Source organism: Fusarium graminearum, chromosome 2, assembly GCF_000240135.3.
Source record: "Fusarium graminearum PH-1 chromosome 2, whole genome shotgun sequence".
In the NCBI taxonomy this organism is placed as follows: domain Eukaryota; kingdom Fungi; phylum Ascomycota; class Sordariomycetes; order Hypocreales; family Nectriaceae; genus Fusarium; species Fusarium graminearum.
In genome coordinates, this window is record NC_026475.1 from 3382195 (window position 1) to 3409369 (window position 27175).

A 27175-nucleotide genomic window follows, 5' to 3' on the forward strand; every position below is an offset into this window, starting at 1 on the left:
GGAGTTTATGCTAATCGACGACACCGCGGTTTCTTCCCAAACGCTCTTTTCGCTGCTGTGAGTGGTCACTTGGACTACCTGTCGATGAATGAAGATGATAGGAGGTACGGAATCTGGGATCTGGAAGACCGCTTGGAATACACCCGTGATTGGCCTGAGCACCGCACTGTCATTCGACTTCTTTTGACCTTGTATCTATACCTTCCAATTTTTAAATCGCTTGAGCCATGGACCCCCTCGATTTATATTGGGCAGTATAGATTTACGATTGGAGACTGTTGGGTGATGGGCAGCGCAGGCCTTTACGGTTACATATCCAGCACATGGTTCTTTATCATGTGGGAACTGCATACTACATCATCTCTAAAAAGCTCATTCCACTCGATACTAGGGAAATCGCACTTTCCGAGAGTTTTGGCAAAGGTGAAGTGGTCTTCCCAACATCGACCTGACTATATTATCGTTATGCCCATACAGGACGACCAGTCACACATTATCTTTCTTCCGGCACATCTCCAGAAACCTAAGAGGTGTGCGTATCAATTTAGTGGCCTTCGATGGAAATTTTACAACCCTCTGGAGTTTGGGGTTATAGATTTGAGTAAGGATCCTGACTCGAGCACCACAGACGGCATCTCAAACCCAGATGCTATATCTTCATTGGAGAAGCTACATACAAACAGCAGATACCACCCTGGAACATTTGTATCTTGGTTAATTATTCTCGTCATTATATATGACCTTTTCTATTTGGCGAGTTATTTTTATTCTTGAAGTTAAATTAAACTTCTGCAGAGACAGATAAATTCATCTATACAAAGTGGCTGCATACTGTATTTAAGACTGATTCAACTATGAAAAAAAGTAGATACATACTGAAGGATATTAAATAAGATTAAAATTATGTGCCTCTTGTGAGATCTAGCCATAGTCGATATTGTCTAGAACCGTTCTAATAAGTCGAGCGGAACAGGTTGAATCGCAACTAGTAACACTAATAATTCGCACCCGCGGTGGAAAAAATGACGATAGCGTATTCGGTGAATGGCTTGAAATGAGGGCAAGAAATTTGTAGCAGCTGCCATGACCGTACTGCAGTTAAGGGGCAGCAGTGGGTTGACAAATCAGGTCGACACAACCATAAATCCCAAGTGCAGCAGGCCCCAGTGCTGCTACGCAGTCTGAGTCTGTCGAACAATCGATATCAACGAAGACAGGGGCTGTAGGTTGAGTTGTCGCAGAGGCAGTATTTGTAAACGAGGTTGGGGTGGCTTCATGCGAGACGGTAGAGGTTGCAGAGTCTTGTGATGCAGTAGAAGTCTCAATGTCGCTTTCCGATTCAGTCATGGCGAGAGTGGCCTCGATAGCTGTTGGAATTGCCGTGGAGGTGGGCACCTCTGTTGAGAGGGATGTCTCGGTGGACGCGGAACTGGCTTTGCAAGGGCTGGCACTGGAGCTGGATACGAAGCAGCTAGCCATAAAAGCAAGAACTAACGTCTTGGGAATCATCCTGCAAACAGAGAAATAAATCAGCCGATAAAAGTGTGTATTTTAGAATGAGCAAAGTACAGTGAAATTGGACGATACTGGTTTTTATAAAAACTCTCTTCAATTGCTAGAATGAACATTGAAATAATAGGGGGACACTATTGACCTAGCTCTTAACATTATTGATTCCACTAAGCTAAGCTCATTACAGTAATGGTCATCTCCACTGATTGGATCTCAGCTCTATTATGGAGACGACCTAGGCTTAGCTTGTCTTGCACTGACAGCTCCTCTATGCTTTTTATGACACCAACACAAATAGCGCCGCCGCCTGGGATGTTTCTATCACTCAAGTAGAGACACCTGAGTCATCTCCGTCAATGACGTCTCCACGTATCTTGACAAGAAGGAATGCGAGGACTCACGAAACGACCAGCCAAACTCTGTCCTGGAGCCAGAATTGTGCTGGAATTGGTAGGGAAGCTGCACGAAGACAAACCAAGCATTGATGCACCAAAGGCATTGTATTCAGCGGGACGGACGAGGTGAAGAGCTGGACTGGCTATTGTGCAGAAGACGCGACATTCGGGACCGAAAAAGCAATCACTTACCTCGCGACCGTGACTGATAACAAAAACAGTACATGCTCACCTCCTAGTCACAAATTGAACGATTGCCAATGGTTGATGGAACAACTTGGCGCTTGGCCCATAACGACAGTTGGCTATCATCAAGTTGAACATCACCACCAGCTTTCAGAACTTGAACAACGCATAATGAAAATCAGGCCACGATGCGCTTGCGAGGATGAAGTGCGATTATTAATTACCTATTGTGATTTACTTCCCAGTGATTTTGCAGAATAATAATCTTATAACTACACTACTACCATTGCTGGCGTGAGAAGTGAGGGCAAAGTCCATCAGGCGAAAGAAGTCGGTTAACATTGGCACTCCCAAAGACCATCATGCTGTCTTGAGTGTCTGATAAACACAAAAGCCTGAAGTGGGGTGGTTTCTACTTGCTTTCAGACAGAATCATGATGTAGCTAAATGGAAGGCTGCGATGTTTGCCTACAAACACGGATTCATTTCAAGCTGCAGTTGCTGCCTTGCCACCTGGCCCATCACCACCGAAGCGCTCCTTCCCTCCCAACTTGATCCTTCACCTTCCACTTCTTCTCGTTCAACCCCCGCACCCTGAATTTTCATCTTCCTTCAACACCTCGCGCACTCTTTGCCTTTCCACATCAACTCTTTCTTCGGAACCTCAGATCACCGCCAACATGGACGTCCTAGACGGCTCCGGCGACAAGAAGATCGTTGAATGGATCAAGGAACTCGAAAAAAACGCAGCCAAGGCCAAGAAGAACAAGGGCCAGCTTGTGAAGGATCACCAGCCACAGTCCAACATTACTACCCAGTTCATGGCGAAACTACTGGGAAAATGCATCATCACGCCCTCATCAACACCCGGCGCGGGCTTTGTTGAAATGATTCTCGGCACCGCCCACCCACTCCCAAATTCAAAGGTCCTTGATGAATTCGCCAAAAGCATCCCCCCAACGACTCATGTCATTGAGCCTTACTCACCCTGTACCATCGCGGAGAAAGATCTCGAGCCCATCAGCATTTCTGAGATGCAGCTTGACACTCACCACCGCGGACGCAAGGTTCTTCTTCACATCTTGACACCTCCCGACAGAAACGAAGCAGTTTTGACCATCGCCGAGGACGAGCAAGGCACAGCTGTTTTGCTCCGACTGTTTCAACAGCCTGATGAGAAGCAGTTCCCTTGCACCGCAACCATGGTCGATCACACCGTATGCATTGTCAAGGATCCGTTCTTCCAGCAGTCATTCGACAGCGATCGCAATGGACCAGTCATGCTCAAGTCAGCCTATTACTCACTCAGAGTCGATCACCCCAGCGACATCATTCCCTTGCTTCGTGGCGATGAGAGAATCCCCGAGAAATGGAGAAGTGAAGTACGCGGAAATGACAAGAGCAGCAGCAGCTCCCGGGAGGAGGGTAACAAGAGCTTTCGCAAGAAGCAGTGGGCCGAAGCCCATTTCTCGCAAGTCACCTTATCCCGAACGCTCGTTTACGCAAGCTTGGCTAATATAATTCATGGCAGATACTCACAAGCTATTGCCAAGGCAGACACCCCCGAAGACAAGCAACTTGCCCACCTCAACCGATCACTTACCAACCTGAAGATTGGTCGACCTGCCAAAGCATTTTCAGATGCCACGCAAGCTTACGACCCCAACACGCCTTCCGAAAAAGCCTTGTTTCGTCATGTCAATGCTCTCTACGCCCTCCAGAAATTCGAGCAGTGTGAAGCGACAATCCAAACACTCCTGGATGCATTTCCCGGCAGCAAGGTGGCCGAGGCGACAATGCAGCGCGTCAAGTCAAGACTACTAGAGCAACGTATGGGAAAGTACAAATTCAAACTCATGTACGAACAGGCCAAGGCAAAAGACGGACCCCCTTTGATTGACTGCGCTACATTCTCCCGTCCTGTCGAGATTCGCGACTCCCCGGGCCGTGGACGCGGACTTTTCACAACCAAGTCTGTGTCAGCAGGCGACCTACTTCTCGTTGAAAAGGCATTTTCCTATTCTTACATGGACGAGAATCGACTTTGGGACCAAATCACCTACATGATCAACCTCACTACCAAGCGCGCCACCGCTGGCGCATCTGCCAATCTCTGGCCCCAGGTTGTCCAGAAGTTGTACCACGATTCGGACTCTCTCTCAGCGTTTCAAGACCTTGTTGACGGGGGGTACCAAAAGGTCACAGTTTCTGAATGCGACGGAGCTCCAGTTGTCGATTCGTAAGTTTAGCAGTCACCAAACTCTGAGTGTAAACGATTATTGACGATGATATGTGCAGCTTCCTGGTAGAGAAAATCATCTCCCTCAACTCATTCGGTTCCCCGACAACCACTCGAGACTTTTGCAAGAACATCATCTGGAGCGGCAAGGTGGGCCCGAGTCCATCATGCCGAGAACGGCCCTTATTCACCACTGCCGGTGTTTGGCTTCTCGCAGCTCGAATCAACCATTCGTGTGTCGGCAACTGTCGACGATCTTTCATCGGGGACATCCAGATTGTCCGTGCCGCGCGAGATATTCCTGCTGGCACTGAGCTGACCTTTCCGTACTGCCCAACTGGTGACTCTGAGACATACCAGGATGTCCAGAACAAGTTGGCCAAGTGGGGGTTCACGTGTGACTGCGAACTGTGCAAGGACAGACGCAAGACTACTGAGGCTGTGCGGGTTCTACGCAAAGAACTTCATGACGATTTCATGGATCAGTCGCCCAGCGACGAGCCTTTTGACTTGGACAAAGCCATGAAGCTACTGAAGGGAATTGAGAAGACGTACCGTGGCAAGCCTGCCAAACAGGTTCGCTGGGTACTCGCAAGCATCTATGCGTACATTGGAATCCGTTGTCGTCAGGATGGAGAGTTTGTTGAAGCTGCCGAAATGCTCATCAAAGCTATCGAAGCCATGGGTTTTGTGATCCAGGCAACTCCGCCCGGGGGCGCACGCGGCCCGTCTCACTTTGAGGTCAAGCACTGGGGAATGATGGAACACCATGTCCCGTGGCTCTTCTTCCAATTGATCGAGTGCTATGATGAGATCGACCCGCAGCTGGTGCCTGTCGCTGAGCATTACGCTCGAGTGGCATACTCCATCATCGTTGGCGAGCACGAGTCGATGTGGGACGTATTGCCATCTACTGGCAGTGAAGGACGCGTCGACTGATGCTGGGATGAATGAACAGAGCAAGAATGTGTCACTATATAGCTTTTCTATCGCTACGAATTGTGTGCTATGGTAGATGAAAATGGACCACACATGTATCTAAATGTAGGAAGGTCATAGAATCAGAACATCACCATCGCAGTTGTTTTATCATTGCATCTTTCCATTCAAATGTCAGGTGCCCTGTTCTAGATGTTCCAGGACGTTGATTTGGCGGTGCCGCCCGGTGGACCTTCTGTGAAAGGACCAAGGACCACTTCGCACATCAGAAAGTGTGAGGTCTGTGAGTCTTAGTGGTGACTTAGGTGCCAGAAGGCTGACTAATGGCATACCAAACAGTCTTGTTCCAAGACGTTCGTTCGAATGCCGAGATTGATCACTTTGATCACTTTATTTACAGTAACTACCTACTGTTCGGATGTATTGTGAATGTCATCTTAACCTGGCTTTTATTATTCACCCCAAATCCATCACATGACCTGGTCAGTATAAACTAAATCACCCACAAGAGGACATTTGTTATGCCTCCAGCGGTCAAGGTTCCTGGTACTCTGATAGCAGGAAAAAAACGGAACTATTATCACGGTAGGATCATCAGAAATACTAAAGTTCTTCCTACATGGTGGACCTGGTCCACAAACCTCCACTCTGACAAGACAAAGGCCGCACCAGAAACGACAATCCCTTTAGTGACTTGGGGTAAGCTGCGCCTTGTACCAGGCGATAAATAAGAGTGCGATGACGGAAGGATCCGAGAAATGGATATCGTGTATAATAGAAACTGGGTTGCCAGGTACAAGATGGTAACACTGAGACCTAATTGGCATGTAAACGATTGATAAGATGACAAATGATCCGCCAAACAATCCTCCGAGGATTAGTGCTTATTTTCGCGTCTCAAAGTTAAGCATGAGTTATGAGTTAAATCTGACCGCAGCATGTCTTTCGTCAGTATATAAGTGCCTCCCAGTTCCTTTCAATTCAACTAACAAACAACACTACCAACTCATTACCCATCACCTCATCCAAAGTCACCACATTACCAGTCCCATCTCTGTTCAAAATGCAGCCTACATCTTTCATCCTCCTGGCTCTTTCCGCCGTCTCTACAGTCATGGCTGGATGTAGTGCTGGGGCTCCTTTTCAGGGTACTTGCCTTACATGCACCTCGGAGTGTCACAGCAGTAAGTAATATAACTTGACGTGGATGTGGCAATGGATCTAACACAACATAGACTATGGTGGACCTGACCGCAAGTCTGCTCTTCAGCGAACTGGATGCATGACAGCTTGCCTACTTCGCTGCGATGACTGCAACTAAGACGACTACGAAAAATGTGCGACAAGTCTGCCAGTATCGTGCGGGTAGATGTAATATCAGACTGAAATTCGTCTGTGGGGCGAATCCAGTCTTTCTTTACGATGGAACGGCTTCATCTTCGAGCTGTGATGTTCAACGAGGAGTGTGATGATAATGGATGTTATCTGGTTTCATCACCCGAAGGACGACAGTCTACTTAAATCTGAGATGGATAGTTCGAAATAAACACGTATCATAGATCAATATCCTCTTGTGCTTGAAATGCAACATGAACCTGACCACGAGATCATTGAAGCAAAAATATTGAGTGGAACACGGAAAAACATATACAGATGTCATGAAAAAAAGACCGACAAAACCAGTACATGCTATTCTGGTGATACATTTCCAATGCCTTGCCAGACTCTGGCCTGTACCAGACTTGTGCTGAGTACCTTATTCCATGAGCTGTCTGGTATTTTACGCTTCTCGACAGTGTCTCGAATCTTCCCACCATCCTCGTCAATCACCGTAAACTCTCTAGTCTGCATCAGTTGACGATATTGAACGTCCATAGAAGTGTTATCCTCAACGTCGACATTCTTCTCCCTCCCGCGCCGCTCTTGATCCTCACGGTAAAACGGGTTGGATGAGAACATTGTGGCAACCTTCCATAGATGCCAGCTTGGTTCTGGGTCAAGCGCTCTGTAAATATAGTCATAATCGCAGGCGATTGCTGCAGCGGCGGCCTGCATCTTCATCTCAGGCACCTGCTCGGCGAGAAGGCGCAGCATCTCAGGTTCTGGTCGCAAGGGCCACCAGATGATGTACGGCATCGGCACTCCGGATGGCCAGCCGTTCTCGAACAAGAAGTGGTCGTTCAACATGAGGCGGCGCGCGATTATTGCTCGCTGGATCTCCCATACGTATGGGGCAGACCTAGCATAGATAGTGTTGTTCTTGATCTGGTCCGCCCACCACCGAGCGTACATAGTGTGATGCAAGACACCGCGAACAACACAGTCCTCGTCCAGGAGCGTCAAGGTTCTGCCTGACTTGGTCAGCTGAGCATAGCGCTCAATGTTACCGTCGTGAGCAGCCATCTGCACCAACAAAGTCTTTTTCACCGTCGGTAGATCTCGAGGAAGAGGATTGAATAGAAGTTCAACTTCTTCATCGGTCAGTATGGTGTACCGTTCATCCAATTCCTGATCCACAAGCCCAACATGCATATCCTCTTCGATACAAGGAAGGAGATCAACTTTGTTACTGCGTGTGATGCCTTGTCGAGCTGCTAAACGCCATCGCACTTCGGTATCACCGTTTAGATGGGCGGGGCATTCAAAATCCATCAGCTCGATACTGCGTTTGCAGTCGTCCATGATAGCGTAGCGGAATTTGAAACTCATGATCTCATCGTAAATGAGTTTCCCACCATCAGTCTCGCTTTCCCTGGCCTCTTCAGCAATAGAGACTTCGGGTAAAAGATCAAGGCTTTGGTAAAGGGCGTGGTAGCCCGCAGCGGCACATGCACGGCCAACTTGATAGCGCATGTCGGGGAATTTAGATGCCAACGAGCGGTAGGTATCTTCTGTCGCGATATCGGGATGCCATATACAATATGGTTGTTCATCAGCCGCCATCCGTTCTGGTATGTCATTGCTCATGATGCGGCGGGCGTTGCGTGCTCGTGCAATCAGGGGCATCGAGGCGCTGAGGCGCTTGACCGGTTCACTCATGGCGAAGTGATAGTGCAGACGAATGCCCCGAATCATTGCGGCTCGGCTATCGCGGCGATCGAGGAGCCTCGGTACTGCATCACCGCGAATGGCCTTCTCCTGATCTTGTTGAAGGTCTAGGTGATTCTCCATCGTTGGTTTGTGAGATGATGAATGATGACAAAGTTGTAGAATTTGGAATGGTGTTTGGTTGATTAAGCAATTGTTTTTTTTTTCTAAGACCAAAAGGTTTAAATATCTTGCTACCCGACCCCAACTGACATGGGTGTAGATTAACACCTGCTACCTCGCCACAGGTCTCCGCATACAGAGGCAGGGGCATCAGTGGATGGGTGCACAATAGCCATCCACGTCGGTTATCACAAATTACTAAAATGGGTGTTGTCATGACAGTGGCATATGGAATAATCTCGATTGTACAGTATCTTCTTCGTCAACTCTGTGTGAAGTTTCCATCATTTCTCTCCTAACAATTATATGGCACATGCCAAACCACTCAACCAACAACCGATACACACAGTTCAAAAGTGACCAACCACTCAACCGCTGCCTATCTCGAACATGAAGGAGACAAGCCACCCAGTCTCTTCGTAGAACTATCATGCATTGCAAGCCAGAGTGACTTTGCTTGGTGGTGGGATTTGTTCGCATCGGTGAACCCTGCACCCCAGTTCGCGCACCTCTCGTTCCCCAACATGTCAGCCCAGTTGATAAGACCTTGGATGCCACCTTTGATACCAGCAGTGCTTAACTTCTCCAAGAACTCAGCCTGGTTGGGATGTTCTAAGAACGTCCGTACTAAGTCTACCCTTTCGTAAGTGGTAGCCCCGGGAATAGATGATCGAACTCGCTCAATGACGAGATCGTCACGACTCAAGCCGATTCCAAGCTTTTTATCCTCGTCTGGTACCTTGGGGTTGTTGTGGTCCGCATCTTGCGTCAGTTGCTTTATCACCCAGTCATCAGCTTCCTGCTGGCGGAGAGCGACAATTTCGCCAGTTAGCTTGTTTGTCCGTTGGTTCGTCTCAATTAGTTTTCTTTTCCACTTAGGGTCGCTCCCTAGCTTGTCATAATAGTCTTGGAACTTCTTGTCGACGCGACCAACAAGTTCTGCGTAGTCTTTGGTCTTGCCGCTAGTGACTTGCTCAACTTTCATCGTCTGGGCCCAACCCTTCAATTTTAGAGTTTCGACGGCCTCGGCAACACTCGGCTTCCAAGAGGCTTGACCATCTTTATCGGGGACCATGCCTTCGCTGTTGGGAGCCTGAAGGGAATAGTCCATATCGAGGGGAGTCAGCTTGGCTTCTAAATCGGCCATGAACTCAGCATATGACAATCTGCCGTCCACTGTGTTCTTGTCCAATGTAATCCCGCTCCCCTTTCCTCTGTTCCCGTCATAATCACTTCTGGTTTGCCGGGGGTGCTGAACGCAACCGACGATGTGACGGCAGCTCTTCGAGGACTCAAGCAACACGTCGTCAAGAAGACCTCGCGTGGCAAGACTGTTCTATTTTCCAAAGCAGACTCCGCCATCGTCGGTCTCTATGTCAGCGCTGATATGGGATCTATCGCTGCCACCACTATACTCGAACATTTTGAGAAAGTGGCCAGTGAGGGCACCCAAATTATGCAAGCTTGCGACATCAATCCGATGAATCCATACACCTTTGGAGTTTTCGCTATCGACAAGATCAGCGACTTTGAACTTGTAAGAAAGCATGTCCAGACATGGACCAGCGGTTACTGTGCGGCCATGCCCCTCACCAGACCCAAGGATGTAAGGACACAGGTCAATATCCCGGGCGGTGATCTATTCATGGGATCGTCCAATGCAACCTCTGTCGCTCAATCAGGCTTGCCGACCGATCGTGAAGCGCGTGCCGAGTGCAAGACCACCAAAGTCGGCGATAAGGACACCTGCACCACACTTACTATTCGCTGCAATATCAGAGGCGCTGATTTTGTCAAGTACAACACGAAGCAGAACCTATGTAGCACACTCAAAGTTGGACAGTTGGTCTGCTGCAGCTCCGGGACACTTCCCGACAACACACCAAAACCTGACTCTGATGGCACATGTGCCACGCACAAGATCGATACCGGCGATACCTGTGCTTCTTTTGCAGCCACCTCAGGTATCACAGTCAAGGATATCGAGACCTACAACAAGAAATCGTGGGCTTGGGCTGGCTGTAACAGGCTGCAAATGGGCCAGGTCATTTGTCTGAGCTCAGGAAACACGCCTATGCCGTCCACCCATGAAGGTATCGCCTGTGGACCACAGAAGCCTGGCACCAAGAGGCCATCAGGCTCTTTTGACGGATGGGACCTTGCCAAGCTTAATCAGTGTCCGCTGAACTCTTGCTGCAGCGGCTGGTGATTCTGTGGCACTACCTCCGAGTTCTGCACCGAATCCCCAGCCGACACCAAGGCACCGGGAGCCTTCAAGCTGAAAACTAACGGATGCATCTCCAACTGTGGCACTGATATCGTTAACAACAAATCACCACCGAAGGAGTTCAAGCGCATTGGCTACTTTCAGGCGTACAACCCCAGTCGCCCATGTATGAACATGGACGCTACCGAGATCGCTGAGAACTTTGAGGAGCTGACACATGTCTACTTTACTTTTGCTGGTATCACTGCCGACTACGATGTCAATATCTCAGATGATGTTAAGAAACAGTTTGAGATCTTTGACAAGATGGACGCTCCTTTCAAGAAGATCCTGTCATTTGGTGGCTGGGCTGAGTCGACCGACGCTGCGACATTTCAGCGCTACCGCGATGTGGTGAAGCCCGAGCACCGTTCTGTTTTTTGCTGCAAACGTTGTCAAATTCATGGCGAAGCATAGCAGCTTCGATGGCGTTGACATTGACTGGGAGTACCCCGGTGCGACTGACCAGGGCATCCCGGCTGGGGACAGGACTGATGGTCTTTATTACTATCCTTTTCTCAGTGTCCTCCGGAACTTGCTGCCATCAAGCAAGTCTCTGTCAATCGCCTTGCCAGGTTCTTACTGGTATCTGAATCCATTCCCTGTTGATCAAATGGCCGAGGTCCTGGACTATTTTGTCTTTATGACTTATGATCTGCATGGGCAGTGGGACTACGGTAACAAGTTTGCAAATCCTGGTTGCGACAACGGTAACTGTCTCCGATCTCACATCAACCGTACCGAAACTCGCACTTCCCTCAGTATGATCACGAAGGCAGGCGTGCCTGCTGAGAAGGTTATTGTGGGCATTGCAAGTTATGGAAGAAGTTTCCGTATGGCGGACAATAGCTGCACCGGTCCTGATTGTCTTTTCACGGGCTCTTTTGAAGAGTCGGAGGCAGAACCTGGCCAATGTACCGGGACTGGTGGATACAGTAAGTGAATCCCCCAACCCTATATCGTCACAATTGGATTTTCCTTGCTGACTTAGTTCTCTACAGTCTTAAACGCCGAGATAAACGAGATCTGGCAGTTGGTAGGTCAACGCGCTGAAGTTAATGTAAATAGTGTGGAGAGCTCTGAACTGTCCGCCTGCCGCCTTCTTGGTTAGATCGATGACCTCGGTGGTGGTGGTTGTCGACGCAGTAATGCTTCGAGTCGCAGGTCGAGTCATGATATTTTGACCCTAGGAGCTTTGAATTTACTCGTTATTGCCGAATTAGACATGTTGTTACTTACGGCGTCTTGGTCTTGTAAACAGTTTTAGTGTTCGAGATGGTGCTGCAGGGGTACCGAGTTGGAACAGCTCCCTTACGTGGCACGGTCGTTCGGCGAGTCATGCAAACTACACCCTTGGCGTCGGACCCCTGAAGCAGGGGGGCAGTCAGACCGAAATGGATGATTGTGTTGTGTTTATCAACCACATTTTTGATGCTATGCCAAATTGGTACAAGACATTATCATTAGGTGTCCTATAATTGGAAAGAAGATGGCAGCTATTCTTATTCATGTGATGCTGAGCAATGCGTCTTTCACACTCAATGACCCCATTCTTCAGACAATAGTTTGAAGTGGGCTACTAGACCCCCTGCATTCAGGGATTTCACGATCACCGTTGTCAAGACCCCTGCTTTAATCTTGATTGATCGGCACTAATGCTTAGACGTATTCAATACCTTCCAATAGTCGTTCAATAACATCTCAACATCTTCTATCTATATTCACGATATACAATCCAGCTAAAGATCCAGCTGAATCCTTAGCAACTAGCAGTCCCATTATTTCAAGAACAGTGTCAGCTGCGCATTTGTATATCGCGTAAAAGATAACATTGAGCACTGCATCGCTGGAAACCCAGGTTCTGACAATCAAGTCTTTTCAATTACATATACTAGCTACTTGTTCTACTATATCGTACCTTCTCTCTCATTAATCCCCATCCGGTTTCTGCTGATGTTGTTCATCGACATTGAGCCACAAATCCAAGTAGTCACCTCCAGTCTCCAATTGATAATCATCCTTCATGAATGTGCAAGTCACTCTGATAAGTTGAGCTGCACCATGATGTCCATAGCTCTTGGGTATCATTCACGATTGGCTTCTTATGCGAAGAAGCGAGTGGCGCGGCGGTTGTTGCGGTTGTTGCGGTTGTTGCCGGTGCCAGTGGTGGTCTCGTCCTCCTCTTCGGCATCTTCCTCGTCGTCGGCGTTGTTGCCAGCGTTGTTACCAGCGTTGTTACCAGCGGTGTTACCAGCAGTGTTACCGGCGTTGTTGCCAGCGTTTCCAGCGTTGTTTCCAGCACCGGTCTCAACAGCGTTGCCGGCGCCTGTCTCAGTGGCATTACCAGCGTCTGTCTCGGTGCCATTGCCGGCGTTGTTTGTCTGAGCCATCTGAACTGGGATGACACCACCGAAGGGACCAGCACGGGCCGGGTTCTGGCAACGAACAAGGCAGACGTTATCTTCACCAGCAACTGTACCAGTGCAAGTCTGTCCAGCAGGGATGGAGGCCACGAGAGGGAAATCACCCATCTCACCATCACGGTTGCGGCCACGGTCGTTGCCCTCGACATTGGTAGTGACGGGAATGTTCTCCCAAGAGGTACCAGTACCATCGGCGTTGATCATACAGGTGTAAGGGCCAGCACCATCAGAGTTGACTTGGTGGACAGTCATCTCAAGGCTACCACCAGGGTTGACTTGAGGAAGCTGATCACCTGTCTCCTCCATGATGTCGGCGGTACCCTGCTCAACCTGGTTGTCACCACCAGCGAGAGTCTCGCCGACAGTATCAGCGGAGGCGCCACGGAAGCGAGTAGCATCGGTCTGGAAAGGACGGCGTCGGGTGCCATCACGAGGAGTGGAGGTGTCAACACCGAGAGCCATGCCAGAGCCACCAGCATCGCCGACAGCGTTGGTGATGACACTGTGAGCAGCGGCGAGGTCAGCGGCGACGAAAAGGGCCCAGACGAGGTTCTTGATGGGAGCCATTGTGATTATTGTAGGTGTTGGTGAGGTAGAAGGGTGGAGTTGGTTCGATTAAGAGAGAAGAGGTAAAAGAGTAAAAGGTAGTTGTAATTAAAAGACCTGACCGGCAGGAGGAGAAGGTGAGGAAGAGAGAAGAGTGGTTGTTGTGATTGATGAGTTGATTGTGATGATGAGAATTGATAATGGAGAGACAATGAACATCCTTATATAGAGAATCCAAGCAAGTGTTTCTCTCTATCAATGGCTGTGTTGCCATTCACATTCTCTCACGACGCAAAAGCCAAGCCAATACGCGACACTATTCAAAACACCCAAGAGGTTCACAATGGCAATTCTGAATCTTCAGAAACATATAACTCACAGACAATTAACACGCGCTTGGACTCGACGTCTAAGAAACATATCACGACACAACCTCAATTACGCTTTGGCCTTCCCCGCCAAGACCCGGAATGCTCGTCTCCCGGCATAAACCCTCGAGCACAGCCTCACTCAAACGAAACGTTCCAACGGCTCTAGGTCGATAAGCCAGTCGCAGAAAGTCAATTGGGGTGTAAAACGTAAAACGCATTGATAGCTGCGCCCTCGGATCATGATCGACAACTGGCATCACAGCTGTCTCACTGAGTCACTGCGGGGGCACGTGAAACCCATAGCAGGCTCTGTATTATCTTCAATGGACATAGAATAACCTGTCATGTTCGCCAAGTTCCGAGATCTGCCGCAGTGGGGGAACTCTTCGTTTCGATCCTGAGGAGCCAATCGCATATTGCGAACGGTGTTCAAGGGGTCATGACCCTTGCGCCAGGCGATGTTTCAGGAGGTTTGAGGCGAAGACGACTTGGCGCAAAAGGTCTTGACGATATTTCTAAATTGAAGAGGCGCTAAACCAACTCTCATTGGCTATATGATAGATAATATGATATAGGTAGCGCCACAGCGGAATGACACTATCGTGAGCTACCCTACAAGCGAATGCGAACGACCAACTTTAGGCTTCGTACGTAAACAGATCCAATTGAGAGCTCCCAGTTATTTATGTGACTAGCTGTGAGTGCAATATTTACTGATATCATGTGTTTGAAATTAAGTTCAAATAGATGGTAATAAAATTGATGTGTTTGCAAACGTATCAGGACCAAAGACTTTAAAGTAAGAATAACGTGTATTAATTTTTGGACCAACAAGCCTCCACAAAACAAACTCGTCTCAAAGATATGCTTAATTAATGAAAGTCCGATATCCTCTCTGTTACAATGTACACATAGTTTCGGAATATGTAAAAGGACAAAATGAGATGTGGTTGATTGGACATGTCCACTAAAGATGATCTACCTTGGGTGTTAATGGAAGAAAGACAAAGTTTCGAATAACCTACTGCCATATTTGTGCGTACAAACACACGCCACATTTTTATCAGTGCCACCGTTGGAGTTGCCGAATACGTTGCAACCGCATGATTTGCAAGCGCCGTAGCCTTGATTGACTAGCTGGGAGTCTTGAGCCACAGCCATGATGTTTATTTATGGTAGATGAGTGAGATAAGAGTAGTGATAGGTGACTGGTAGGTCTATGTTTACGATGGAGTCTGATTCCTGTACCTAGCTGTGGGTTGATGGGTTTATGTATATTTTTCGAGGTCAATAAATCACCACATGATCTGACAATCACTTTACCGTCAGTAAAGACTCTACCACAGTGGCACAGGTAAGATAACCAATAATAATTGATGAATATGCTCAGATGATAAAAATCATTTGCGGATGTCGATAATTGCCTTGCTACTACTGTCTTTTAGACCACCATCACACAAGGCTCGGATAGAAGCGGCAGTCATGTGTTATTTGGGCGTTGAAAACAAGGCTTCTACGAAGTGGATGCTACATTGAAAGGCAATAAAATGTCGCAGTGAGACTTCATACTACGTCAGTCTCATCTCTTGAGTGCGGGCACCAATTATATAAATAACAGTTGCACCAAAGGCGGCATAATGTGAATTCTACATAGTCAGCAGAGAAAATGAAATGTAAATATGTGGTGACGAGCTCTTGGCACTGCGCCCAGTATGTAAGGAAGTGTTTGAGTGATCCTTGTTATCCTGTCTGGCACGGAGGAAATTCCGCCTTTCAATGGAGGGTTACAATGAACAGCATGATCCCTGCATACTGCTCAGGGTTGGTCTTGTCGGCTATCTTTGCTGGGGTTACTCTGGACAAAGATAAGATAACGATAAGCCAGCAGACAAGGATCTCAGCCATATCGAAGTGAGAATGCAGTGTCAGAATGAAACTTGATGGGAACATACAGTATTCACGTGATCATGCACGTGATACCCTCCACGCTCAACCAGTCGAGGCTCCTTCGAACAGGACTTTTACTATATAAGTGGAGCTATTGTAAGCAAAACCATTATGCAGTCTTGAATTATCAATCATGAAGTTCATTAAAGTCTCATTCAAAAGCTTGAGTCACTGTGCTTTGACTGGTTTCATATCAAAGATGTCATTGCTCTAGATGGTCTCAGATTTGGAACAGAGCGCCAAACGGAAACAGACAAGTCATTGCAATTTCGGTTAGATTGACAAGAGTCACTGACGCTAGTCGAAATTCATCTCTCGTTTACGCGTAAAGCTGCTGTCCGCCAAACCATCCTGCTCTGCTACCCTGCAACTAAAGCCTTCTATCACAACTATCATCGTCCCCAATGTTCCTTGCAATACTAACAACCGCCAGCTTTCACAACGAAGCACAGTCCACGGCAGATCTAACAACCCCAAATTGTTCAAAGGTCATAGTTCTGTTCCTGCAGAATCTTCGTGTCGGGACAGGCTACTTGCTGGAAGGAAACAATGATAGAATCGTCCTTTGTGGTGACCTTCAATGCATTCCCTTCAATAGTCAAGCCCTTGTCGTCTCGTAAATTATCAATGTGCAGCTTGACGTTGCAGCGACGGGTGGCATGATTGTCCGAGTCAGAGCAGTCATTATCAACCCAAAAGTTTACATAGTACCGATATCCGAGGCCACCGGGATACATGTTCTTGTTGGAGCCAAAAGGAAGAGAATTCGCTGCAACGAATTCTCCACGTGGTGAATAGGCGTTTCCGTCAACATTAAAGAGCCAGAACCGAGCACCAGTGTAGAGCTCTTGCCCGCTTCTGTTTGGGTCTTTGCAGTGTCCGAGATTCTGGCAGACCTTGAAATGAGCAGCCTTGACATTTGACCCGAAGCCTAGATAGTTCCAGTCAGGAACGGCTGGCAGATGTCCAAGGTCTTGTCCATCCTTGTTATTGATCTTGTAACACTGTCCGTACTTGATGGAGTCTGAGGCTTGGGATCGCTCGAGTGCATCCTGACTGAGGACTTGGCTGTGTCAGGATGGGCCCCGGGCGCTGCAACTGAGGGCTTTATGGTGACTGTCAAGGCCAGGTAGGCTGTAACCACGCGCTTGAAATGTCCCAACATGTTTTGCTGATGGAAAAGGAACTTGGTGAAGCTGGGGTATAATGGATTGAAGTGTGGGTGTGAGGAATGAGCTGGTTTGCGCAATGTTAAGTTTGGTAGTCCGGTTCAGATCTTTTATATATTTACTCGTTCTCATAGAGCGGAGTTTTGGCAGGAGATTTCCTACTCGAACAGAAGACAAGAATGTTCGTAAGCTCATGAGGTCGCAATGAACAAATCCACAGGTTCATGTCATTGCCAAGTGCCTTTCAGCTGTCTCAAAGACATACAATTATACAAAAGGCATGATCGCCCATGCATGTTTTCGATAATCATTTCAAATCATCCAATCACTCACCGGTAAAATGTTCCGCATCGGTCAAAAAGACCTGATAGCCTGGGGTATTTGATCAATATGGTCAAGAGGGAAGAGCATTTGGGCAGATGGGATACAACTACTAACCCTTGCAGGACTTGAAGAGACGGGCCGAGCGGACGCGGGAAATGCGCACTGACAGGTCAAGTTACAAGGGGGCCTCAGCTGTGCAGATAACTCATGAGCTGCCCGCCCTGCCGTGTCACCACAAGCCTCTGGATCTCAATTGGCTTTTGGTTCATCAATGATAAATCGCTCCCAGTTACGTGCATATAGTTCGTGGCTCGGGTATGATGATATTCAATGCACAGAGTAAATAACTGCAGCCTTTCATCATTTATTGATTCCTACACCAGAAATGATCACCATATTGTATGCAGTCATACTTGGCTTTCAGCTGAAGAGTAATGTATGGCACTTTTTTAGAAGACCTTGAAGACTTTAATAGGCCGTGGATGGCCATATGCTCACTCACCGCACTTTAGTATGAACTGATCAAATATATTGTACACGGTGGCAAGATTGAGCTATTGTATCATTGATGCATGCTCTCCTAAGTATCCACCGCACATATTTTTATCCCACACAGTATCATATGGTACCGTGTATTTATACTGCCCAACCAATAGAGCTGGAACCAGGATGGACAACAGTTCGTCCATAAGGGTCGACAGCCTCGAGATCTAAAATCCGTGAATACGATTTTAAGCAGCACCGGCATTCGAGTGGCTGTCCTTGTCTAACTTCCATGACACAACCTTTCAGCTGCTCTTCTTAGACCTTCAAGCCTATCCTAATGTCCTTCCTCATTTGCCTCACTCTCTTGAAACGAGCACAACATCCGATAGCACCATATAGTGTTGCCACAAACCATAAAACAACGCAAACAAGATTGATCCAGACAGCCGCTTGCATCCTGTCAACTGAAGCCGGCGCAAATGTTTGTTCGGCCTCTGCGTCCAGATATATGGAAGCAAATACCCCGAACTGAGCCAGCCACAGAACAGAGATCAGAGCATCCAAGAAGCACCAGTACCACACAGCTGTCATAAAGATCCATTGCATAATGCAGCTGATCATGGACAGTGCAGCCACAACCTCGGCGTAGACCCAAGATGGGTGTGCCCTAGCATTGCTCTTTGTCGATTGTTTGAGGTCAAGTCCGTACAGAATCGCCACAACTATTGCGAATGTGAATTGCAGTATGCGTAGCACAGCGTGGAAAACTAGACCTGTCAGGCGTTTCTTTTCCCAATATTCGGCGGTTTCTGATGATGTATTCGGACTCTCTTGGCTTGATTTGGAGTCATCGGGGTCTAGTTTGTGGTTGTCGAGTACTGGCGGACCTTGAATGTACAGTTAGAGTGAGGCTACCCGAAGGTTACAGGCAACGTACTGTGCGTGAGGCATTCGACCTCTTTTGTGCTAGCAGGGTAAAGTAAGGCTTTTTCCTTCATAATGGGCAATCCCAATTGAGTTGTTGTTTGGTGAGCTTTCCAACTCAGCCGGCAAGGGGGAGGGGAACAGAGTATATATAGGCACAGGAGCACCTCTTGGTATCTGAGCTAGTAGTAGAGCCTTTGGGCGATAGTCATACTATATCGGGTAATTGGGATACAGTGGAGCAATCCATGCCATTGTTAGACCTTGCCACATAGTGAATCTGCTTTGTCAAACAAGAATGAGTCTCGTTTTAGCACTATGTTGCTTGAAAACTCACTTTGTATGGATACGCATGGATAAGCAGCAAGATTAAAATTGGACAGAGGTGGGACAGTGTTGAGCTAGATGGTAGAGTGGAGTCCAAAGTGGCCAATGCTTGAATTTACGCATTTGGAATCCGTAAACATGCGTCAGCTCGTGTCTGATTTAAGCAGATGAGGTTTAGTGCCATCGTATTATGCCAACAACCCTAAAATAGTGTTGAGCAAGTTATGGTCTGTCTAAGGAAAAGAGTGTACTTCCAACCAAATGTTGACTACCTGTGATCAGCGTGTGCATGCCGATAGTTGCCGTCCCTATTTCCCTCGCTGTGTCCAAGGCCTGTTCCACATTTGACGTATAAAGAACACGTGAGTTCGGATGGATACTTGCCCATATGTCTCCAAATTCCTTTTGCGACATGTCGTCAAAGGTTGGCATCATAGTAGCTGCATGATGATTAGCCGATGTAGCCGTAAAGTTGAGGTTTATCTCCACCTGTTGTAGATTCGAATCCTCTCTTCGGGCAAGATGAGATGCGGCGAGGTGTAAAGGCCTGTCTTCCGTGGAAAACCGGTGCGTTGACCGTGGGCTCGGAGAAAGGACTCAATGAAAGCACATGTGCTTCCTTTGCCTTTTGTTCCTGCAACATGAATGATGTTGAGACTGTCAACATCGGCAGTCTGTGTCAGTTAGTAAACTTGTCAAGTCAAGAGGAGATTGCTGGGATAGTAGAGCCATGCGATAGACATACCGACTGTCCTATCCTGTGAAGCCACTGTTTCATCCCAACGATGCTTGGAGTGCCCCTCAGGTCAAGATTCCCTTTCGCACCGCAAATACGGTTTAAGTCTGATGTTACAGCTGCGACTTGTGGATTGCTCCCCGGAGCCAAAGAGGGTCTCTTTGGGCGACGCCGACTGTTGAGGATATCAATAGCATTCTAGAAGGCATTAGACGAGACGATTTATTTCAGATGCGGCAATAGTTGCTTTAAGTTACCTCGTGAATTCTCTCAGTACATTTCAGCGACATGGCTACTTGTTTATTGCGAATGACTTGCGGAGAATATTGAGTGTCGGAATCGCCCACATTTTATCGTTATTTGTGTTTTTTTGTTTCATTGCAATTAGTACCTCTCGTGCCTTTGGTTCATTACCCCACTGATTCATTTTTTGAAGTCCCTACTAGGTATAATTCTCAATCATGTGGTATGTGATGAACAAAGACAATGGAGTGCTCTGCTACCAAATCTATGCCTAAAAAGGAAAAGCGTTAGAGTGTTAGGAGCATTGTGTCACCGACAAGTGCACTGTTGGTTGTGAATTGGCGGCGACAAAGTGCACCAGTCATTTCTCGGAGGGTTTGTACAGGTTGAATATATAACAAAAGGCGATTTGACCAACTAGTTCCATAATTTCCTGATGCTAAAATGTTATGTACATGGTGTAGCTAACAAGTGACAATATTTGAGACATCTTAGGCTGAACGGATTTGTGGTAGCAACATTCCAAGATGCACCGTCAAGACATGTGGGTGGCGTAGGTCAAAGCACGTTCGTACAGTGTTCAAAACCAACATCAGCAGTCAACAAAGGGACACTTGGTGCACTGTTCAATCATAATTTAATTTGTTTCGTGTCTGGTAGGACTGCCAACCAACATACTCAGACAATAATCTGTAACTAGTGCTCAAATATTTGCTATAGAAACCACACGTCAAGCTCACTCCTCATGAGCCTTGGGCCAGATAGTCCTTCGAGCCCACTCACGAACACGCTTTCCAATAAAGTACACAACTATTCCGAAACCACTCAAAACACCGCAGATAATAGCCAAAATATTCATAGCACCATCATAACCGAGAGACTCGATTGAAGGAACAGTTGCGTAGCTCAAGCCAAACGAGACAAAACCTCGACCAGCGCAGACAACAAGAAGCAGAGGTCCCGACTTGTTGGGGTAACTGTCCATGACGAAAGTAATACCAACCAGGTTGGCTCCAAGGAAGGCAAAGAAGCCAAGATGGTAGCACGCCACGATGGCGATCCAGTGGTAGTCATTGGGGTTGGCAGCTGCGCGGCCGTAGAAGATGGCTGAGATGATGGCGGCAGCAGCTGGGATAATAAGGGTGAGGAGACGGTACTCAGGCTGAATGGTGTTAGTATAGCTCAGTCACGGTAGATAAGACGACAAAACTGACCTCGAAGACACCCCCATTTCGTCGACTCATAAACTTGCAGATCAGATCCGAACCATAACCGAGGATGGGTACGGCAATAAGACAATCAACAATCTGAACAAGCTGAACCCAGCCAAGAAGCTCTGGACTAAAACCGTAAGGTGGCATGACAAGAATCTGTGCAAAAGTGGATGCTTGGTAGATGTAAAGACCCAAGAAAGCACCGTTGAGGATAAAGATCCAAAGAATGGGTGGCAGAATGAGAGACTTGCCAACATCCTGATAGAAGTGGAGAGCGCTAGGCCAGTCGAATTTACCATGGAAGAGACGAATGTCGTCGCGGAAGGTTCTCTCGCCGAACTTCTCTGGCTGGAGGACAACGCCTTGGCGGGTGGTGACTTGGAACAAGACTTCGTTGGTACCTTCACGAGCAACGTCGCCGTTCTTGTCGAGTCGCAGATGAACAGCTCCCTCTGTACTTGTGTGAGTAAAAGCTATCACGAGATCGATTTGTCACTTACCAGAAGCATCTTCTGGACGATCAAAGCGTGTCTCAGCCAAGAAGAAGAATGACATAATCATGGTGCAGCCGTTGATGATGGTCATGATACCATACCACCAAGGGAGTCCAATAGTTGGCACAATGTAGGTAGTCGCGGTAAAAAGTGCGGCAGTCAAAGTGTTTTGCACACCAACAAAGTACGACAACTTGACACCATGCTGATGAAGAAAGTGAACTTCCTGCACAATCAAAGGTGCCAAAGCTTCACTCTGTCCCGCAGCCAAACTAAAGATGTTTCTTCCAGCAATGTGACTGGAGAGGGAGTTTGAGCATGCGCACCAGATACCCGAGACTGTCAAGAGAAGGACGGAGAAGAGAAAGATGGGACGACGACCGACGGCATTAGCGAGTGGCATGGAGAAGAGGTTGCCGATACCCATGAAGAGGGTTGGGTAGGTGAGAAGATCGGTGATGCGTTTCGGGTCATCGTTGTGGTAGATTTGGTGTAGTTCGGGGGTTACAGCACCGAGACCGGATGTGCCAAGGACTGAGATACCGGAGTAGAATCCTACGATGAGGATGATCATGTACTTGCGCCAAACAGGCAAGTTCAGAGGATCTGAGAATGATAGTATTAGTAAGAGTGATAGAAAGAGAATTTGTTAGTGTACTTACCCTTGGGGTCAGGGCTTGGTGTCGGGATCAACACAACAGTGCCATCCTGGTAAAGGTTGACAGTACCAGATGCGTCATGCGATTCATGATGAGGATCCTTAACGACATTCTCAACGGCATCGACATCAGGCTTCATATTGAAAGAAGATCGTGGCTCAGCCATATTGTCCTTGCCAATTGATATGGAGTTTTATCTTTTCGGTGACAAGGACAGCTTTATATCATCAACTGTGTCGCAACATCCTTGTCCCTTGTCGGGTCGGAGTCGAGATGCAGGGAACAAGATTGAGGAGTTTGTGGCCAATATTTTGTCGACTAGGTATGATCCAGCTAGTGTTGTAGCATAAAAGAACGACTCCGATTGGTGAGTCTAGGATCGAGACCAGGACAGTTAAGTTCTTGCGGGGGTGGAGCCGAGTGTCCGAGGAGAAGAGAATGCGGGGAAGACAGTAAAAGAGAATAAAATACGCTCCAACCCTCCGATCGGCTCGGTATCTTGACCTTGCCCCAAACACATACTGCAAGCTAATCAAGTCGACCCCAGACTCTTGGACCAAGACTCACGTCTAACCCTTGTCCCCAGATTCCATTTTCGTCTACCGACATTTCATTCTCGTATATCCGTATTTCCCCGCAACTCACCCTCCGATGCCTTCCCCAATGGATACCGAGGACAGTCCCGGCCACCGGGCCAAGGAATCGAGCAAACGCCGCCGTCTCAATTTCGCTTGCAATTACTGCCGGAATCGCAAGACACGCTGTGACGAGCAGCAACCTTCTTGCCAAGCTTGCATCTCTGCAGGAATTCCTTGCGTTACCGAAGATAGACGTAGGCCGGGCAAGCTGATCAAGCGACGCGAGGCAGGCAAATCCGTCGATGGATCATCTGTTGGGTCTGGAAGTCCGTCAGAATATGGGATCCATTCGGCCACGGAGAATGCAACCACCAGGAGACCCTCAATAGCGAAAGAACAGCAGCCGACGCGTACAATTTCTGTCGCGACTGGACCGATACGCGCAAGGTCTCAAAGTCCACGACAATCACTCAGTAGAGACTCTTCCCATACCGACACCATCAGTAATCCCTTACCTATCCTCAAACAAAGTACAGGGACTACATCTTTCCAGGTCTTGACTGAGTGGCTAGACCTCTCATGTTTTCGGCTCAATGTTCCCTATCATTTCGGCACGTACCCACCTTCAACGCTGAATGCAGCATCGGGATCGAGTGGGTTCCTGTCTCGGCAAACTGTACCCCAGCCACCGGCAACGTGGGACTTTGAGGCACTTTTCGATGCGTACCAGCGCGAGATTCATACGTTTTATCCAGTGGTGAGACTGGATCAGGCAAGAAATGAAGCTTTACAGGCACAATCAATACGTCTTGACAACGCATCGCTTCCTCAGGGTGATACGTCGTCACTGAGAACATGTCTGCTACTAGCAGCGGGTGGATGTATCCTTCAATCGGCTGAACGCCAAATTTACATGACAGAAGCTCTTTCGCTTGCTCGTAATGCTCTGGGCTATCTGATCGGTAACGTTTCTTTCGACACGATTGAAGTTCTGTTTCTTTTCTCAATATGTCTTCGTCTCAATGATGAAATTACTGCGTCATGGACGACATTCGGTATCTGTCTTTCCGTCGCCCACTCCCTCGGTCTCAATAGACCCGGCCGTGACCGAAGAACCAACCCTCATTCTTCTGCCATCGATGCTTGGAATCCAGCATGGTGGGCTCTTTATAGCTATGAGAAGCTATTCTCTTTCCAGCTCGGCTACGTCTCCAGCATCTCGGATGAAACATACGATGCCTTGGACCTAGAAGCCTTGAAGACAACAAACCCCCAGCCACAACACTTTGTCCTGTCCATGGCTAAGGTCTTTAGCAAGATGAGCCATCGATGTGGAAGGGCACGACAGCTGGAAGATACGGCGAGTCGCAAGACCCTTGAAGCAGCCATTAAGGACAAGGTCAATGCGACGGGAGAATCGTTTCTGATGTTGTCGAATTGGGTCAACAGTCTTCCTTCTGGTTTACGGTAAATATCTGTCTCTTTTGTGTATATTTTCAGGCAACTGACGCATCAACTAGCCCTACGTCGGACTTTATGCGACTCCCAGAAGACCCAGCCCTGTCTTCATTCATCTCGCTTCATTACCACAACGCGTAAGTCTACCAATCATCAATATCCTACCTTAAACAAATTTGACCTCTTTTAGAATCCTCATGCTCAACCGAAACTCTCTTCTCATCAGCAAAGACGCAATCCACAAGGCCGTCGAGGTCATCGCCAAAGGAACACCATGGGAGTACACAATCCGTAACGGTCAATCCATGGTTGCCAACTCAGCCAGAAAGATCATCCATCTACTTGCTGACAATGATGACACAATGTCTCATTTGTTCGCCCCCTCGTACTTTCCTCTTCTTCATGCTCTTTACGTCTTGGCAGTGCATATACTGAAACAGCCCCAATCGCGCATTTCCAAAATTGATCAAAGTGTGAGTTACAATATCCCGGTCTTATTGGCGATTTATACTGACTATAAAAGCTTCTCATCACAGCAGCAGATTTGATCCGTTGCTACTGCGTCGGTTTGGCTGAAGCAGATCGCCTGTCCACAGTCCTCAATGGACTTATCCGCGTTGTGCAAGAAGCGATGAAGCCAACGACAACTTCAATGGATGCCGACCAAAACAACTCCAATTCCACATCAGGTCCTTGTTTTTCTCAGCAAGATGACACAAACATGGCGCAGCAATCCAACAATATGAACTTTTCCCAATCTTTAGATCCGTCCGATTCTTCCATCTTGAATCCGGTGAACTTGAGCATGGATGGCGGTATTCTGGATCCATTTTCAGGGCAACCTTTCAACATACCCATGCTACCTGATGAGATTGGATGCGACTGGGCTGATTTTGAGAATTTGTTGCAGAGGTTGGAGAATGAGTCAAGTATGTATCCTACGGAAGAGGGCATGAGCATAGAACTCTAGTAATAACTGACGAGCTTTGTTGCAATTTGATGATATACTAATAATTTGCTGTGAGTTGCATTGTAATTATAAGCTTCAATTGGGCCTGGGCAGATTGACTCAGGGAAGGCATGCGAGTAGGGCCAGCTGGAAACGAGAACGTTGAACCATACAATCTTCAAAAAGTCTGTTGACTCCGAGACTCAATGTGAAGTTTGTCTTTAATCATCAAGTAACGCCGAACAGTTCCTTGTTTCTTCTCCTGACTTGTGTTGCTGATTTCTGGCCAATTCAGGAGAAGGAACTAGGTACATAGGATCACGTCTGTCACGATCTTTTGCACTGTTGGTATTTATGCATAAACCTCATTCAATTCAATCTGCTATGTAACAATCTCAAAAGCAATAAAATTCATCTTTCCACTAAGATCCTACTCATGCAGCAATGTATGGAATGCCCGTCAACTCAAAACCCCTCTCCGTAAGCTTCGGCGCCTCCCTTGGCTTGTTGGTGTTATAAGGACAAGGCTTTCCATCGCGCAAAACAGGAATTCCACCAACATGCATAGCATTAGGCCAATGGGTCGTGCTCTGCAAGTTCTCAAAAGCACCCTTCTTCCTGATCAAGTCCTCCTGTGTAGCATCGGCCGCAGGCATGTAGCACGTATAAGTGCAGAAACGAGGCGTGTTTCCTTCAGGACTGACGTTGTAGTGAGGTGTGCGACTATCCCAAACCAAAAGATCGCCAGGCTCTGCGTTGATCTTTACCCATTCGCAGCCCTTGTTCTTGAGCCACTCCATACCCTCCTCGGTAAAGCCGTACCACTCCTTCGTCCAAGCCCAGATTCTGTTCTCTTCATTCTTAAAGTCCTCGTGGAACTCTTCGCTTAGGAGGTGGGCGCCCTTGCAGACGATGAGACCGCCATCCTTGTCTCCGTTGGGGAGGATGTTGACGAGACCTTGCAAGCAGCGGAAACCAGGCTTGAGAGGATCTTGATCTTGGTGGGGCCAGGGCTTGTTGAGCTTCACGTCTTTGCGGTTGGGGAAGGAAGTGTTGATGGCGTCAAAAGAGACGATGAGATCCTTTGTGTCGTAGACCTTCTCAAAGGCTTCGACAACGCCTGGTTCTTGACGGATGCCCCAGGTGAAGCTCTCATGAGCAACACCATAGCCGGTGATCATGCCCTTTTCAGTGATTACGGGCAGAGTCTCATTCTTAACAGTGCTAGGATCATCGCGCTTAAAGCCCATACCACCGTTGCTAACAAAATGTTAGTGATTGAATACATCAAGGCGGTGCTTGAAGTACTTACAAGTTCTCAAGAAAAGACATCATCTCTTCTCCATACTGGTCAGCTCGTTCCTTAGGGATAGCACCCTTGACAACGGCGTAACCATCTCTTTGGAGGTCATCGCGCCAATCGCCATAGGTAGCGTTGAGATCAGAAAAGAGCTTGCGGGGACCTGCAGGCTTGGCCTGACGGGGCTTGCTGGTTGTGGGGTTGTCAAGCTTGAGAGAAGCGCTGGCGGCTTGGTAACTGGCGGGCTCTGTGTTGGCAACCATTGTGATAGATGGGATAA

General features: G+C 47.8%; 13 protein-coding genes across 13 annotated transcripts; 4 read left to right on the top strand and 9 right to left on the bottom strand.

The window, feature by feature from the left end:
- Positions 1–1098: 1098 nt before the first annotated feature.
- FGSG_04652 (uncharacterized protein) lies at positions 1099–1509 on the bottom strand (the record flags this gene model as incomplete). Its single annotated transcript, XM_011322616.1, has 2 exons — positions 1099–1456; positions 1496–1509. The coding sequence occupies 2 exons, from the start codon at positions 1507–1509 to the stop codon at positions 1099–1101; spliced, it is 372 nt and encodes a 123-aa protein (XP_011320918.1).
- A 1405-nt stretch (positions 1510–2914) lies between these two features.
- FGSG_04651 (uncharacterized protein) lies at positions 2915–5271 on the top strand (the record flags this gene model as incomplete). Its single annotated transcript, XM_011322617.1, has 2 exons — positions 2915–4332; positions 4392–5271. 2 exons carry the CDS (start codon positions 2915–2917, stop codon positions 5269–5271), a joined length of 2298 nt encoding a protein of 765 aa, XP_011320919.1.
- Positions 5272–6960: 1689 nt separating this feature from the next.
- Positions 6961–8442, bottom strand: FGSG_04650 (uncharacterized protein; the record flags this gene model as incomplete). Its single annotated transcript, XM_011322618.1, has 1 exon — positions 6961–8442. One exon carries the CDS (start codon positions 8440–8442, stop codon positions 6961–6963), a length of 1482 nt encoding a protein of 493 aa, XP_011320920.1.
- A 651-nt stretch (positions 8443–9093) lies between these two features.
- On the bottom strand, positions 9094–9628 carry FGSG_04649 (uncharacterized protein; the record flags this gene model as incomplete). Its single annotated transcript, XM_011322619.1, has 2 exons — positions 9094–9108; positions 9158–9628. The coding sequence occupies 2 exons, from the start codon at positions 9626–9628 to the stop codon at positions 9094–9096; spliced, it is 486 nt and encodes a 161-aa protein (XP_011320921.1).
- Positions 9629–9961: 333 nt separating this feature from the next.
- On the top strand, positions 9962–10690 carry FGSG_12208 (uncharacterized protein; the record flags this gene model as incomplete). Its single annotated transcript, XM_011322620.1, has 1 exon — positions 9962–10690. One exon carries the CDS (start codon positions 9962–9964, stop codon positions 10688–10690), a length of 729 nt encoding a protein of 242 aa, XP_011320922.1.
- A 192-nt stretch (positions 10691–10882) lies between these two features.
- Positions 10883–12225, top strand: FGSG_04648 (uncharacterized protein; the record flags this gene model as incomplete). Its single annotated transcript, XM_011322621.1, has 4 exons — positions 10883–11101; positions 11160–11682; positions 11749–11783; positions 11971–12225. The coding sequence occupies 4 exons, from the start codon at positions 10883–10885 to the stop codon at positions 12223–12225; spliced, it is 1032 nt and encodes a 343-aa protein (XP_011320923.1).
- A 624-nt stretch (positions 12226–12849) lies between these two features.
- On the bottom strand, positions 12850–13737 carry FGSG_04647 (uncharacterized protein; the record flags this gene model as incomplete). Its single annotated transcript, XM_011322622.1, has 1 exon — positions 12850–13737. One exon carries the CDS (start codon positions 13735–13737, stop codon positions 12850–12852), a length of 888 nt encoding a protein of 295 aa, XP_011320924.1.
- Positions 13738–14884: 1147 nt separating this feature from the next.
- FGSG_12209 (uncharacterized protein) lies at positions 14885–15324 on the bottom strand. The gene is made up of 2 exons (XM_011322623.1): positions 15113–15324; positions 14885–15065 (listed from the first exon to the last, which is right to left on the bottom strand). Exons 1-2 carry the CDS (start codon positions 15246–15248, stop codon positions 15055–15057), a joined length of 147 nt encoding a protein of 48 aa, XP_011320925.1. The 5' UTR covers positions 15249–15324; the 3' UTR covers positions 14885–15054.
- A 1192-nt stretch (positions 15325–16516) lies between these two features.
- On the bottom strand, positions 16517–17199 carry FGSG_04646 (uncharacterized protein; the record flags this gene model as incomplete). Its single annotated transcript, XM_011322624.1, has 2 exons — positions 16517–16965; positions 17049–17199. 2 exons carry the CDS (start codon positions 17197–17199, stop codon positions 16517–16519), a joined length of 600 nt encoding a protein of 199 aa, XP_011320926.1.
- A 1129-nt stretch (positions 17200–18328) lies between these two features.
- FGSG_04645 (uncharacterized protein) lies at positions 18329–19011 on the bottom strand (the record flags this gene model as incomplete). Its single annotated transcript, XM_011322625.1, has 3 exons — positions 18329–18735; positions 18787–18900; positions 18951–19011. The coding sequence occupies 3 exons, from the start codon at positions 19009–19011 to the stop codon at positions 18329–18331; spliced, it is 582 nt and encodes a 193-aa protein (XP_011320927.1).
- A 1968-nt stretch (positions 19012–20979) lies between these two features.
- On the bottom strand, positions 20980–22776 carry FGSG_04644 (uncharacterized protein; the record flags this gene model as incomplete). The annotated part of the gene is made up of 4 exons (XM_011322626.1): positions 20980–21405; positions 21458–21909; positions 21958–22557; positions 22680–22776. 4 exons carry the CDS (start codon positions 22774–22776, stop codon positions 20980–20982), a joined length of 1575 nt encoding a protein of 524 aa, XP_011320928.1.
- Positions 22777–23273: 497 nt separating this feature from the next.
- FGSG_04643 (uncharacterized protein) lies at positions 23274–25616 on the top strand (the record flags this gene model as incomplete). Its single annotated transcript, XM_011322627.1, has 4 exons — positions 23274–24655; positions 24709–24783; positions 24837–25119; positions 25170–25616. The coding sequence occupies 4 exons, from the start codon at positions 23274–23276 to the stop codon at positions 25614–25616; spliced, it is 2187 nt and encodes a 728-aa protein (XP_011320929.1).
- A 413-nt stretch (positions 25617–26029) lies between these two features.
- FGSG_04642 (uncharacterized protein) lies at positions 26030–27158 on the bottom strand (the record flags this gene model as incomplete). Its single annotated transcript, XM_011322628.1, has 2 exons — positions 26030–26855; positions 26908–27158. The coding sequence occupies 2 exons, from the start codon at positions 27156–27158 to the stop codon at positions 26030–26032; spliced, it is 1077 nt and encodes a 358-aa protein (XP_011320930.1).
- Positions 27159–27175: the final 17 nt, after the last annotated feature.